Below are 14,666 nucleotides of genomic sequence, written 5' to 3'. Positions count from 1 at the left end.
AGGAGAGAGAGGGAGAGGGAGAGAGAGAGAAAGGGAGAGAATCCCCTTGGGAAAAGAAACTTTATTATAAATTCATTAAAAAAAAAAAACCCTTTCTCAAAATTTCCTAAACATATTTCTAACTTTTCACCTACATTTCCTCTTTTTAGATTAAGTAACCTAGAAACTGTTTTAAAACTACATCATTATGCACGAAACTAAACTCAAAATGGATTAAGGACCTCGGAATCAGACCAGAGACCCTGCAGATTATAGAAGAAAAAGTAGGTCCAGATCTTCAACATGTCGGCTTAGGACCAGATTTCCTCAACAGGATTCCCATAGCACAAGAAATAAAAGCAAGAATCAATAACTGGGATAGATTCAAACTAAAAAGCTTTCTCTCAGCAAAGGAAACTATCAGCAATGCGAAGAAAGAGCCTACAGAGTGGGAGAAAATTTTTGCCAATCATACTTCAGATAGAGCACTAATCTCCAGAATCTATAAAGAACTCAAAAAACTTTACACCAAGAATACAAATAATCCAATCGCCAAATGGGCTAAGGAAATGAATAGACACTTCAAGAAAATCTATAAGCAATCAACAAACATATGGAAAAATGTTCAGCGTCCCTAGTAATAAGAGAAATGCAAATCAAAACCACCCTAAGATTCCATCTCACCCCAATTAGAATGGCGATTATCAAGAATACAAGCAACAACAGGTGTTGGCCAGGATGTGGGGAGAAAGGTACACTCATACATTGCTGGTGGGGCTGCAAATTAGTGCAGCTACTCTGGAAAGCAGTGTGGCGATTCCTTAGAAAACTTGGAATGGAACCACCATTTGACCCAGCTATCCCACTCCTTGGCCTATACCCAAAGGACTTAAAATCAGCATACTACAGAGATACAGCCAGATTGTGGAACCAACCTAGATGTCCTTCAATTGATGAACGGATAAAGAAACTGTGGTATATATATACAATGGAATATTACTCAGCCATAAAGAATGATAAAATTATGGCATCTGCAGGCAAATGGATGAAATTGGAGAATATCATGCTAAGTGAGATAAGCCAATCTCAAAAAACCAAAAGACGAATGATATCGCTAATAAGTGGATGATGACACATAATGGGGGGAGGGAGGGGTTAGTGTTAGGGTTAGAGTTGGGGTTAGGGAGGGGGGCAAGAATGGAGGAAGGAAGGACTGTATAGAGGGAAAAGAGGGGTGGGGGGAAGGGAAAAAATAGAATGAATCAAACAACATTACCCTATGTAAATTTATGATTACACAAATGGTATGCCTTTATGCCATGTACAAACAGAGAAACAACATGATCCCATTTGTTTACAATAAAAAAAAAAAAAACTACATCATTACTAGACGATTTGGGAGGAACTGGTATCAAGAAATAAAGAACAAAGTTATAGTAACAAAAACAGCATGGTATTGGCACCAAAAACAGACATGAAGACCAAAGGAACAGAAGACACAGAGATATACCCACATAAATACATTCATCTCATCCTAGACAAAGGTGCCAGAAACATACACTGAAGAGAAGACAGCCTCTTCAAAAAATGGTGCTGGGAAAACTGGAAATCCATATGTAATAGAACGAACTTGAGCCCCTATTTCTCACCTTCACAATACTCAATTCTTTTTTTTAATATTTTTTTGATGTTTATAGACCTTTACTTTATTCATTTATTTATATGTGGTGCTGAGAATCAAGCCCAGTGCTTCACACATGCTGAGCAAGCTTTCTACCACTGAGCCACAGCCCTGAACCCAAAACTCAACTCCTAAGTGGATCAAGGACCTAGGCATTAGACCAGAGACCCTGTGCTTACTAGAAGAAAAAGTTGGCCCAACTTTCCATCATGTTAGCTTAGGAACCCACTTCCTCAATAAGACTCCTAAAGCATAAGAAGTAAAATCAAGAAATCAATAAATGGGGTGGTATCAAACTGAAAAGCTGCTTCACAGCAAAGGAAACAATCAAGAACATGAACACAGATCCTACAGAATGGGAGGAAATCTTTACCACCCCCACCTTGAGAGCATTACTCTCCAGGTTATACAAAGAACTGAAAAAACACCACCAGAAAAATAAATAACGCAGGGCTGGGGTCATAACTCAGTGGTAGAGCACTTGCCTGGCATGTGTGAGGCACTGGGTTCAATCCTCAACATCACATAAAAATAAATAAATAAATAAAATACAGGTCCGTTGACAACTAAAAAAGTTTAAAAAGTAAATAAATAAATAATGCAATCAAGAAATGGGCAAAGAAACCTAACATTTCACAGAAGAAGAAATATGAATGGTCAAAAAATAAATGAAAAAATGTTCAACATCTCTAGCAATTAGAGAAATGCAAACTAGAACTACACTGAGCTTCCATCTTACCCCAGTCAGAATGACAATTATAAAGAATACAAGTAACAATAAATGTTGGTGAGAAAGTGGGGAGAAAGATACTCTCACAAACTGTTGGTGGAACTGCAAATTGGTACTACCACTATGGAAAGCAGTATGGAAATTCTTCAGAAAACTTGGAATGGAACCACCATTTGACCCAACTCTCCCACTCCTTTGTCTATGCCCAAAGGACTTAAAAACAGCATACTGCAGTGACACAGCAACATCAATGTTTATAGCAGCTCAACTCACAATAGCCACACTATGGAAGCAACCTAGGTGCCCTTCAACAGACGAATGAATAAAGAAAATGTGATATTTATATACAATGGAATATTACTCAGTCATAAAGAAAAATGAAATAATGGCATTTGCCAGTAAATGGATGGAACTGGAGAATATCATGCTAAGTGAAATAAGCCAATCCCCCAAAACCAAAGGCCAAATGTTCTGATATGTGGATGCTAACCCAAAATAAGGGAGAGTAGGAAGGAGAAGAATAGAAATCCACTGGATTAGAAAGAGGGGAATGAAGGGAAGGGGCAGAAGAGGGGAATAGAAAAGGCAGTAGTATTCATCACGCATAACGTCCCTAGCCTTGTATTTAAATACACAGAGTAACTCTGCATCATGTACAACCACAAGAATGGGATCCTCAATAGAATAAGTTATACACTATGTATGTATAATTTGCCAAAATACATTCTACTATCATATATAACTAAAAAGAACAAATAAAAAAGAAATAAAGAAGTTAATTCTATTATGTACCACTGTTTTAATGCAAACATGTTGACACCGATTCTTCTTTAACATTCTTACTTCATTTCAGTAGCAAGAAAAATAAATATATCAACTAAAATAAAAGGTCCTGATTTTCTTCTCAGTCCAGTAAACAGCTACATCTATTGTACAAGACTTTGTTCATGTGAAATCAGTCAATGCAAACTACAGAGCACAAAGCAAGCACAGTAAACACAGAAAAGATCCATTACGAACACAAGTTGAATGTTAGTATTTTGTTGGTATAAAACCACTACTTGAAACATCTGTAGTTATTAGCATTACTAAACAAACAATTTGCATAAAATAGACTGCAAAGTATGCATCTCCTTATTGTTAATCTAAAATTGCTACATACTGTGCTCTGACCTACTAATTCATCCAACTGCAGGTTTCAGTAGAAACTAGGGATACAAATTCCTGCACTCTGATGTGTCCCATCGTAGAACATTAATTATTCCACATGTGTTTTAATACCACTTTCTAAACTCAAAGCTCTACATAAATGTTCCATGTTATTAGGAGAGGAATTATTTAGTACTATTTAAATCCCTTTATAACTTGTCAGTAGTAGTGGGTTGTAGAAACACACCTTAATATTAACTACAAATTTAAAATTCGCCAAGCTTTTTATCAAACAATGACTCTAAGTGCTAAAAATCATTTAACTTCCTGTAAACTGTTATTCTCTCTAGAATAACAGATTTAAAGTGATAGTAGTAATATATAAAACAATAATAATGCATCCAAAAAATACTGTGTAGCCAGGCATGGTGGTGCTTACCCATAGTCCCAGTCCCAACTACTCTAGAGGCTGAAACAGGAGAACTGAAAGTTCCAGGGCAGTCTCAGCAATTTAATGAGACCCTGACTCAATATAAGAATTGGAGACGTCACCCATTGGTAGAGCCCCACTGCCCCCAGTTTCAATACCCAATACTGAAGTCATGGGGGTACATGACACTACTATGTAGCCATTAAAAATTATTTTAAATAGAATTGAACAAAATGTATTCAGTTTTTTTTGTTTTTGTGGTTTTTGTTTTATGCAGTACTGGGGATTGAACACAGGGCCTTATGCTTGCGAGGCAAGCACTCTACCAACTGAGCTATATCCCCAGTCCTCTGTATTCAATTATTAAAGAATACAAAACTGAATATAGCGTATAATCCCAGTTTTATATATTAAAAAATGATTTGAAGAACATATTTAAAAATTAATTTTTTCTGGCTGATTCAACTCCAGACTATTTAAACATTGTCTCATATATTTTTCAATATTTTCTACAATATCCATGTATTAATTCTTTGTAATCAAAAAGGTTTTGCAGCTGGGCATGATGGCACACACCTGTAATCCCAGCTACTTGGGAGCTTGAGGCAAAAGGAGGGCAAGTTTGAGGCCAGCCTCAGCAACTTAGTGAGGCCTTGTCTCAAAATAAAAATTTAAAAAGGGCTGGTAGAGCACTTGTCTAGCATGCTCAAGGCCTTGGGTTAATCCCCAGTACTGCCCCATGCCCCATACAAAGTTTTGCATACCATAAGATACAGTTCACTTAACATCAGGTATTTTTATAGAGGTTCAAAAAAATGTGGAATTACTCATTATATTAATATGGAACAGGGGCTGGGGCTGTTGCTCAGTGGTAGAGCACTTGCCTAGCATGTATGAGGCACTGGTTTTGATTCTCAGCACCACACAAAATAAATAAATAAAATAAAGGCATGTGTCCATCTATAACTTAAAAAAAAAAAAAAAATACAGATAAACTTTTAAGGGAACCTGAGTCCAAATAGTCAAACAACTGCTGTGCACTCAGGGCATACTTTGAAAACCAAGGCATCTCAGCCTGGTGAGTGCAGCTTCCTGGCTCTGCTGGCCTCTGGCAGCAGCCCCAAACATCACAGACTAAGAAGTCATCTTCTTTCCTGCCTATATATGGACATGGTCTGTATTAACTAGATTACTAACCCAAATGTGGCTATGCCAGGAGCTGAAGGAGATCAAGCAGAGAGGTTCTCTGAAGTGAACTGATAAGAGCTATATGGCACCAAGGGAAAATTTTGGCTTCTTACAGCTGACCGGGGTTTGGCATGCATTTCCAGGTACCCAATTATGCCTACTGTAAAAATAGCAGATTCGAAGAAACAGCAATAAAATATGTCATCTATGAAGTGAGAACCACTGGCTTAAGCAAATGAAAAATTTAAGCAAACCCTTGAATTCTAAAATGGTCTTCACAGGGTGTGAGGAAAAAGAGGTCCTATGAAACACTGACACTGGGAGTAAAAACTGGCACAGTCACTTGGGAGGACAATTTGGTAGTGTTTATTAAAATGGTCACCTATACGCCTATAATCTCAGTGACTCCGGAGGCTGAGGCAGGAGGATCGCAAGTTCAAAGCCAGCCTCAGCAATGGCTAGGTGCTGAACAACTCAATGAAACCCTGTCTCCAAATAAAATACAAAATAGGGCTGGGAATGTGGCTCAGTGGTTGAGTGCCCCTGAGTTCAATCCCTGGTACTCCCCCCAAAAAAACTAGGGGCTGGGGATGTGGCTCACTGGTTAAGCTCCCCTGGATTCAATCCCTGGTACAAAAAAAAAAAAAAAGTTGTGCCTCAGTTGTAGGCTCAACTGAAAATGACACCTTCCAAAATGTCCGCATCCTAATCTCTGGAGCTGTAAACATGAGCTTTGATGGCAAAAGGGACTCTGCAGATGTGACTATGGTAAGGATTTGGGGATGGGACTTTCGATAGCCTGAGTGGGTCATAAATTAAATGTAATCACAGTGTTGTTATAAAAAGGATGAGAAACCCAGCAAGATGGTGCCCACCTGTAATCCCAACACTTCAGGCATCTGAGGCAGGAGGATCACAAGTTCAAAGCCAGCCTCAGCAACCTAAGCAAGTCAGAGAGAACCTGTCTCTAAATAAAAGATAAAAAGGAATGGGGATGATGATCAGGGATAGAACACTTGCCTGACATGCTCGGGTTCTGTGTTCAATCCACAGCACCACCAAACAACACACAGAATAATAGTCTCTGCAGTCTTCTCTCTCTCTGAAATGGCTGTCTCTGTCCCATACTTGATCACCTGCTGGGTTTTTGTTGTTGTTTTATTTTGGGGTACTACTGGGGATTGAACCCAGGGGCACTCTACCACTGAACTACATCCCCTCCCTTTTAATTTTAAGACAAGATCTTGCTAAATGCCCAAGGCTGGTCTTGAACTTTCGCTCTTCCTGCCTCAGCCTCCCAAGTAGTTGGGATTACAAGTGTATGCCACCAAGCCAGGCTTCATCTGCTGTTATCTACATTTGTCTACCACTATTGACTAAATTTCTTGCAAAGCAGACTACACTCCTTATGTTCACCCTACGACCACTGTTGTTAAAGAAGATGGAAAGGAAAGGAGGGAAGAGAAAGCATGGGACACTTAGAAATCTACAGCCCTTTCATAATTATCACCACAGGTACTTCATGACCTATGAAAGAACAGGTGCATGACAACCTACCCAGAAGCCCCAGCCAACAGGAGGTATTTTTTAAAAGTCAATATGGAAGCCAACAAGGCAGATTATATTCAAAGCTGATTTATTTAGCAAGACTTCAGAAATACAAATGGAGAAAAACTGAAATGAAGACTATTATCTCATCTGCCTAGATACTGCAAACAAATTGGGAAAAAGAAAATTCCAAAGGGATAATTTTTTTAAAAAAGTCTGGGCTGGGGAGATAGCTCAGTTGGTAGAGTGCTTGCCTCGCATGCACAAGGCCCTGGGTTCGATCCCCAGCACCATCAAAAAAAAAAAAGCCTGTTGATAGAAGAGTTTTGCTTTCAAGTATAAAAAGCAGCTGACTGCTATGCATAAAGTAACAGCACCTTATAAAAAGAGTCAATACACTTTAAATACATAATCACTTCTATTCTTATTTAATCATACATTAACTCTATTCATTATTATTATAAGGATTATTATTATTGTTAATCCTTACATTACCCCTCTTTAAAATGATAGTATAACATACTAGGTTTAAGAATATGAACCCTGGGCTGGAATAACAAATTTCAGACTGAGCTTGCCACAATCTGTATGATCTTCAAGTTAATTCTGTACGTGCCAGAATGCCCTCATTATATATATACATTTTTACAGGATAATAACTAATCCTTTAAGGTTTTCATGAAGGTTAAACAAGATAATGGGTGTGGCATGTTTAGTACAGACACTGGCATGTACTATGCTGTGCTGGTGTCATGGTGGTGGTAACAACGATGACAAAGATGCTGCACTAGAAGAAAGCAGGGATTATGAAGGGTGTGAGATTTGCCCAAGGTCACACGGCCAGTAAGGGTCAGATCAAAAATTTCAGTTCCAGTCTGACTCTTTAGATGCGACTTTAACTCTAGTCAATCCTACCTCCACGGTTCTCAGATGCTTCCTTCTCACATTTCAGTGCTACCAAAGGTGCCTAAGAGCCGGTTGAGCCTTTTGCCAATCTCAGAACACTGCACCAAGATTCAGTACTCTTCCTCCAGTGCTCAGTGCCTGCCTGATAAAGAATGCTACTGAGGAACAAGGGCAACCTATTCAGTTATCCCGTAACTCTTCCAAATCTAGAATTAGGAATTCTATGAAAGTATGTAAACACTTTCCAAAGGATTTTGCCCTAAGGATAAAAAGGATAGTAGAATTCTTCTAGGATAAAAGATCAACAAATATCTAAACATCATCTCAAACATTTCACATAAGCGCCCAAAGGCTTGGCTACTTGATGGGCTCCAAACCAAAATGCTTTTTCCCTTACAGGACAAAATAACAAATGAAAAACACTGCTTAGCCTTTTTCTTGTCCTAAATTGTATCCATAAAAATTCTGGGCATTGTAGGTTTTGTTTATTGAAGTATAACTTGCTACAATAAACTGCATGTATTTAAAGTGTAAACCCCAAAACCTCCTCATGTCTTCCCTCCCTCCAATCCCTTCCTGCCCACTTTTATCTCCAGGCAACCACTATATATAATTTGTATTTTCTAGAATTTCATATGAATGGAATATATATATATGTGTTTATATATATGTGTGTGTGTATATATAAATATTATATATATATATTTTTTTTTTTTTTTTTAGTTGTCAATGGATCTTTTATTTATTTTTATGTGGTGCTGAGTATCAAACCCAGGGCCTCACACATGCCAGGCAAGCCGCTCTATCACTGAGCCACAACTCTAGCCCCTAAATGGAATCTTAAAAGTATTTTCTCTTGTTTGCCTGGCTTCATCCACTTAGCATAAATCCATGCTGTATCAACAGTTTGTTCTTTTTATTGCTGAGCAGTATTCCACTGTAGGCATGTATCACCTTTGTTTACCCATTCACTGGGTATCTTTCTGTTTTGTCTTGTTTTTTATTCCCTATATATCTAAATTGTTTCCAGTTTAGGGCAGTCACAAACAAAGTTGATTTGAACATTCAACTGGCAGGGAATGGGAGGTCCTTATAAACAAAGGATGAAGACTGAAAACCAGGGGGGGGGAATGTAGCCCAGTGATATCTTAGCCACACTGGGAAGTCAATCAACTTATCTACCTAGCTACCTATCTAATGCTTATCCCAAGCTGAAGTTTGTAAAGAAATAGGAAATAGGAAACTGAAACCTTCTGGAACTTACACAAATAAGCCATTGTTTTGTTTTTTAAATTTTCCTTTTTTATAAAAACTCTAATGTTTTAGCCAGGCACAGTGGGCGCACACTCATGAGGCTGAAGCAGAAGGATCACAAGTTATAGACAGTTTAGTGAGACCATGTCTCAAAATAAAAAACAAAAAGGATTGAGGATGTGGCTCAGTGGTAAAGCACCTCTGAGTTCAATCCCCGATATAAAAAAAAAAAAAAAAAAAAAGATAGCTATTTTTATAGGACAAGAAAATGCCTCACTCTAATGTTTAATTCACTCGACTGATACCCAGAGACCTTGCCTCCAAGGCCCTACTTGATCTGCAGGCTGCGCCCTCCCCACCACCATCACTCTTCTCTGTCTTCCGCTTACTGGGTAAGTAAGGGCTAGGCGTTCCAAATACGCTAAGGAGACCCGACTCGCAGCGCCTTCTCTGTATGGGACGCTCTTTATCCAGCAGCTATATGCCACGCTTGCTCACATCTTTCAAGTCTCCACCCAAAAGCCATCCTAGGCTTTCCTTTCCCGCTCACCTGAGGTAAAACGGAGCCTTCCCACATGACTCCATCTCTTCACCCAGCTACACGTCTCTCCTAACACTTGGGACCTGCTATAAAGCCTGTATGTGCACACGCACACACGAACTGGTCTTCCGTACCTGCAGATTCAACCAGCCGCAGGCTGAAAATAGGAAAAAAATAGGGAAAGTTCCAAAACGCAAAACTTTAATTTGCCTTGCACCAAGCACTATGTTGAATCCACACAAATGAAGTGACAGGTAAGCACGCCCACCATTTCAAAGACCCTGAGTCTCGCTCCAGCACTCTATTTGAGCACAGTTCCCCTGCAGTCCCTTTTATGTACCCCGTGGCTAGACGGAGAACACGGACAGACCTTTTCCTCTTGTCATTTTCCCTAAACAATACACTATAGCAACTATTTGCCCAACAGTCATATTGTATTAAGTATAAGTAAACTGGAAATTATTTAAAGACTGCAGGAGCATGTGCCTAGGTTATATGCAAACACACCACCACCACTTTATATAAAGGACTTGGTCTTCTGCAGGTTTTTGTATTCAAGGGGGTCTTAGAGCCAGCTCCCCCAAGGACACACTGAGGGATAATCGTATATGTCACATACTTATTTGTTATTATCTATATCCTCCCATTTTTTAATGACAGGGATTTTATTTCATCCATTGCTATAACCTCAACATCCAGGAAAGTGAAATTAGCCACTTCTGAATTCCACAAATACCTGTATTAATTTTTTGACTAAATATTATTGATCTTTTTCAAAAACTTATCTAGAATTAACCTGGAAGAAATTTTTTAATTCAAACGTTCTGCTCTTAAATTAAAATACTAAGTCAAGCCAGGCATGGTGGCACATGCCTGTAATCCCAGAAGCTCAGAAAGCTGAGACATAAGGATTACAAGTTCAAAGCCAGCCCTACACAAGTTAGCAAAACCTTGTCTCAAAATAAAAAGCGAGGGCTAGGTATGGCTCAGTGGTTAAGTGCCCCTGGGTTCAATCGCTGATACAAAAACAAAAACAAAACAAAAACCTAAATCAATGCTAATTGACTTCTTAGAATGGATTCTTTTTTCAGATTGACATTTAACTTTGCACAGCACTTAGAGAGTGGGCAAAAAAAAAAAACACTGGAATTCAAAGGCAGAAAAGCCTAGGTCTAGTCGTTACCCTGCCATAACTAGTGATGCTACAACCACCAAGGAGTCAAATCTCTCCAACCATCTCAGACAACTTCTTTCTAAAATGAAGGAAACGATTACTTCTGAGGGACATTCTACGTTCCCTTCATGCTCTAAAATTGTGACTTGCCACAGTCTTACGCGGTAAGGTTGCCAGTCACAAAATACACAACCTAGTTTGAATCCCATCCCTCATAATCAAAATTGTTAACTGAGGATCCTACAAAATAAAACCCAATAAAGAATAGCCATTTTCAACCACATGTGCATTTGAAAGAGAGGCTTAGAAGAGTGTACTTCATAAGGATGGTAGCATTTCAAAAGTTAACTTTAAGCAATTAATAAACTTCTAATCTTCCTCAAATATGAAAAAGAAACAGTTTCTAGGAAGGAAATAAAGATACCTGTTTATTACTCCAACCATAGACAGGGAATTTAAAATAATTACAAATATAGGGCTGGAATATGTGCTCAGTGAGAGTGTACATGTTTAGCATGTGTAAGACTCTGGGTTTCATTCCCAGCACCAGAAAAAAATTTCGTACATGCATGGAGAAGTAAAGTACATGATTAGAAGCAAATGTATTTGAGATGAACAGAACTGGGTTAATTTCCAGGCTAATTATGACACCTGGAGCAAGTTGCATACCTGTTCTGTTTACTTGTCTCACCTATACAATGGGTGTAGGATATACAGTTCTTACAATGTGTAACAAGATTTAGCTCCCAAGGTCTTTTGAGAATTTTATAAAACACCTGACACACAGGATACATTTAATCAATATCATTATTAAATAATTAAATGTGAATACACCCTCACAAACAAATCTAATATCCACAAAAACTCTTCTTAGCTATCTATCTTCGGATACTATGTAGCCCATATAACACCCGGAAAGAATGAAAAAAAGTGCTTCACTGCAGGTAGCCACAAATATTTATCACTCATTCACATATTTTTTGTAAATACTTTTATTAGTTGTTGATGGACCTGTATTTTGTTTACTCATTTATATGTGGTGCTGGGAATCCCCAGTGCCTCACCCATGCTAGGCAAGTGCTCTACCATTGAGCCACAACCTCAGACCAACTCATTCACATATTAGTTTCTGAGAGGTTAGACCATAAATTTAAAAAAAAAAAAAAAAATTAAACCTATCAGGTCAAAGAATCTTCCTTTTAAAATCATTCTTCAGGTGAAACAGCTGACAAGTTCACTCAATACATATGGTAAACATTTTAGGAAAGCCAATTTAATGGCTCAGGTATTTTAACTAATCTTATTCTAATCCTGCAAATAATTCATATACCTAAATATATATGATATATATATATATATATATTTGCTTCCATGAACTTAGTCTCCAAGGAACAAAGAGCATCCACTCCCTACCTTTCACATACAACAGAGCCAATTAAATCTCAAGAGATTCCACCATTATAGCATAATATTCCTTGAGTTTTCAGACAGATGAGATGCGCAGACACACCTTGCTTTTTATAGAACAGGCCCAAATAAGACAAAATAAAATTATGATTTCATGTTAGGAATTCCCTACCAACTTATATCTTCTCGGTTTTGGTGGCCAGATTGTAAAATAAGTCAATTAAGAGTTCAAAACGGAAATGCTGAAGCAACCTTAAAACCAGACACACAAACACAGTGGAACGTATTCGCATCTCAAGCACGTCCAAATGTCTCGGCCAAAGCGACCAGATCACTGCCATTTCCAGAAACACACATTAATGGGTTTTAATCCATTTCTATAAATGCTTGTTGTGCTGAAAGCCAAACTGCATGGAAAACCACAAAACACAAAAGATTCCTCGCTTTCCGTTTACAGCCAGAAGTCAGACCATCCTCTCCCCGCCGTACCCAGAGAGCCCTCCTTGCGACAATAAGAATTTCATGACACCCCATGCTACCTACACACCGAAATGTCATCCCACGAAGTGGAAGGGCAGCAGCGTCAGCATATGCCGGCCTGGATGAAACCATACTGCCAGTTTTCCCACCTCCAGGCAGACATCAAACCGAGCGAAGCCGGTGGAAAGTTCCCATCCACCAAGCATTTTGGTTTCCTTCTGCCCCCAACCCCAGCAGCACAACTGCTTTTTTGCTTTTGCACCTGCCGCAGCTCCCTAAGCCTGGGCTTCTCCGCGACCCCTGAGCACACAAAAAGGCCCTGCGGCCTAAAGAGCCTGTGACCCTTGGCCGAGAGCACACGCAGGGCCGCGGCAGCATCTCTCTCGAGGTCTACACCCCGCTTCTCTGACAAAGGCCGGGTGTCAATCCGAGGCACGACACAGAGAAGTTGCTGAATTGCCCATCGAGGACCGGCGGCGGCCACTACCTCTCCTGAACGAACGCACACACACACACACACACAACGGGGGAAGCAGAGCAGCGAGAGGGTGTGCAATGCTAAATAAAAATGTCCCCAAAGCCGAGCAACCTGGGTGCGACTGGAAGGGAGTGCAGGGGGCCCGTGGGGGAGGGGAGAGAGGGCCGGGGAGGCGGCGGCGGCTCCCCCGGGGCATCCAGGCCGTGCCCAGTGATGGGCTAATAAAATGCCGGGGGTCGGGACGTTCAAAATGAAACCACAAATGAGGTCCCGGCGGCCGCGAGGCCAGGCGGCAGGCGGCGTGCGGTCTGCAGACTGCGGCCCGGCCCGCACCTGCTCGCCCGGCGCCCACACACCTGCCGGGCAGCCATCCGCGGCTCGCGGGCCCGCGCCCCGGCGGGGCCCGGCCCGGCGCGCTCACCTCCAGGTCGGTGTCGGCGGCCTCCGGGGCCCCCAGGATCTCGCTGGGCAGCTCGGCCAGGTCGGTGACCCGGATCAGCCCGTCGTGCAGGAAGATGGTCTCCTCCTTCACCGAGAGCCACTGCGCCGAGTCCGCGGCCGCCGCCGCCGCCGCGGCCGCCGACGAGCCCATGGCCGGGCTGAGGGTTGGCGCTGAGGAGAGACGCCCGGCCGGGGAGACGGAGCAGGGGCAGCGGCGCTCACCGGCCCATGGCAGCGGCCGCCGCGCCCGCCCGCAGCGCCCCGCCGGCCGCCTCGCCCGCGCAGCTCCGCCCTAGGCGGCCCGAGCCGCCATCCTCCCACCCCGGCCCCGGAGACCCCGGCCCTGCTGCTGCCACCGCCGCCGCCGCCCTGAGGAGCAGGATCCGCCTCTGCCGCTCGGCAGCCAACTGTCAGTGAGACGCCATGTTGGGGGCGGGGCTCCCGGCATGCCCCGCGGAGCGGACAATACAGGCCCCGCCCGCCCGCTGGCCCCGCCCACGGCCCCGCGGACCGGGCGCAGGGGCTGCAGAACCTCGCCCTGCGTTCCACCTTGCCCTCCATTCCACCTTGCCCTCGGGCCGACGTGCCCGGCCCCTTCCTCCCCTAGCATTCCGGGGTCGCCCTGGGTCTGCAGTGCACTAGGACAAGGCTTCGCCGCCTCCCCTCCCCCCACGCAGGTGTGCACCCCTTGCTGGGGCAGGTGTACACCCCCCACCCTGGGCAGAACTTGGAGGTTCACGCCCTGCAGTCCACTTTAAATGAGATCCATGCAAAAGTCTGATGCAGAGCTCGGGTAGAGCGCTTTCCTAGCCCGTGCGAAGCCGTGGGTTCGAAACGCAGCCCCGGGAGCGGTGCTGCGGGGGTGGGGTTGGGGGAGCCTGGTGCAGAATAGGCGTTGCACACCTGTTCATGAGCAAGGGGTAGAACCGTGCAGTACATACTTAGTATTTACTGAATCGTGTAGTATGAATAAACACTCAAAAAAAAAAGTGAAAATAAAGCGGCTATCTTGGAGGCCAATGGGTGACACTTAATAGTATTTTTAACTGTTATATTCAGCTCTGAAATGCACCTTAAAAATATTAATGACATCCCATTTTTGTAAAAACAAGAAAGGAAAGAGCTATATGTACAGAGAAAAATGTGTGGGGAAAAAAGCATATCAAGTTGTTAATATGAGCTACCCAGGGGAGTGGGGTTGGTCTGGAACAGTTGAGGTGAAATTGCTCTCTCTATATTACTTCTATACTTTTATTACTTAAAAACAACATCAAAAATAT

At 41.9% G+C, this 14,666-nt stretch overlaps 1 protein-coding gene across 11 annotated transcripts in view; it reads right to left on the bottom strand.

The window, feature by feature from the left end:
• HECTD4 (HECT domain E3 ubiquitin protein ligase 4) overlaps window positions 1–13,819 on the bottom strand; it is a 175,664-nt gene extending 161,845 nt beyond the window's left edge. For all 11 annotated transcript variants that reach the window (XR_013765454.1, XR_013765455.1, XM_079149465.1 and 8 more), the window contains exon 1: window positions 13,367–13,819. Coding sequence is in view for 9 of the 11 variants with exons in the window: in XM_079149465.1 (XP_079005591.1) it covers window positions 13,367–13,537 (171 nt within the window). In the remaining 2 variants the exon portion in view is untranslated. The remainder of the gene's footprint in view (window positions 1–13,366) is intronic.
• Between the last annotated feature and the right edge of the window lie 847 nt (window positions 13,820–14,666).

This window comes from Sciurus vulgaris (genome assembly GCF_902686455.1).
Source record: "Sciurus vulgaris genome assembly, chromosome: 8".
NCBI classification, from domain to species: domain Eukaryota; kingdom Metazoa; phylum Chordata; class Mammalia; order Rodentia; family Sciuridae; genus Sciurus; species Sciurus vulgaris.
The sequence above is the reverse complement of the archived record's forward strand: the minus strand, read 5'-3'. Positions and strand labels throughout refer to the sequence as shown.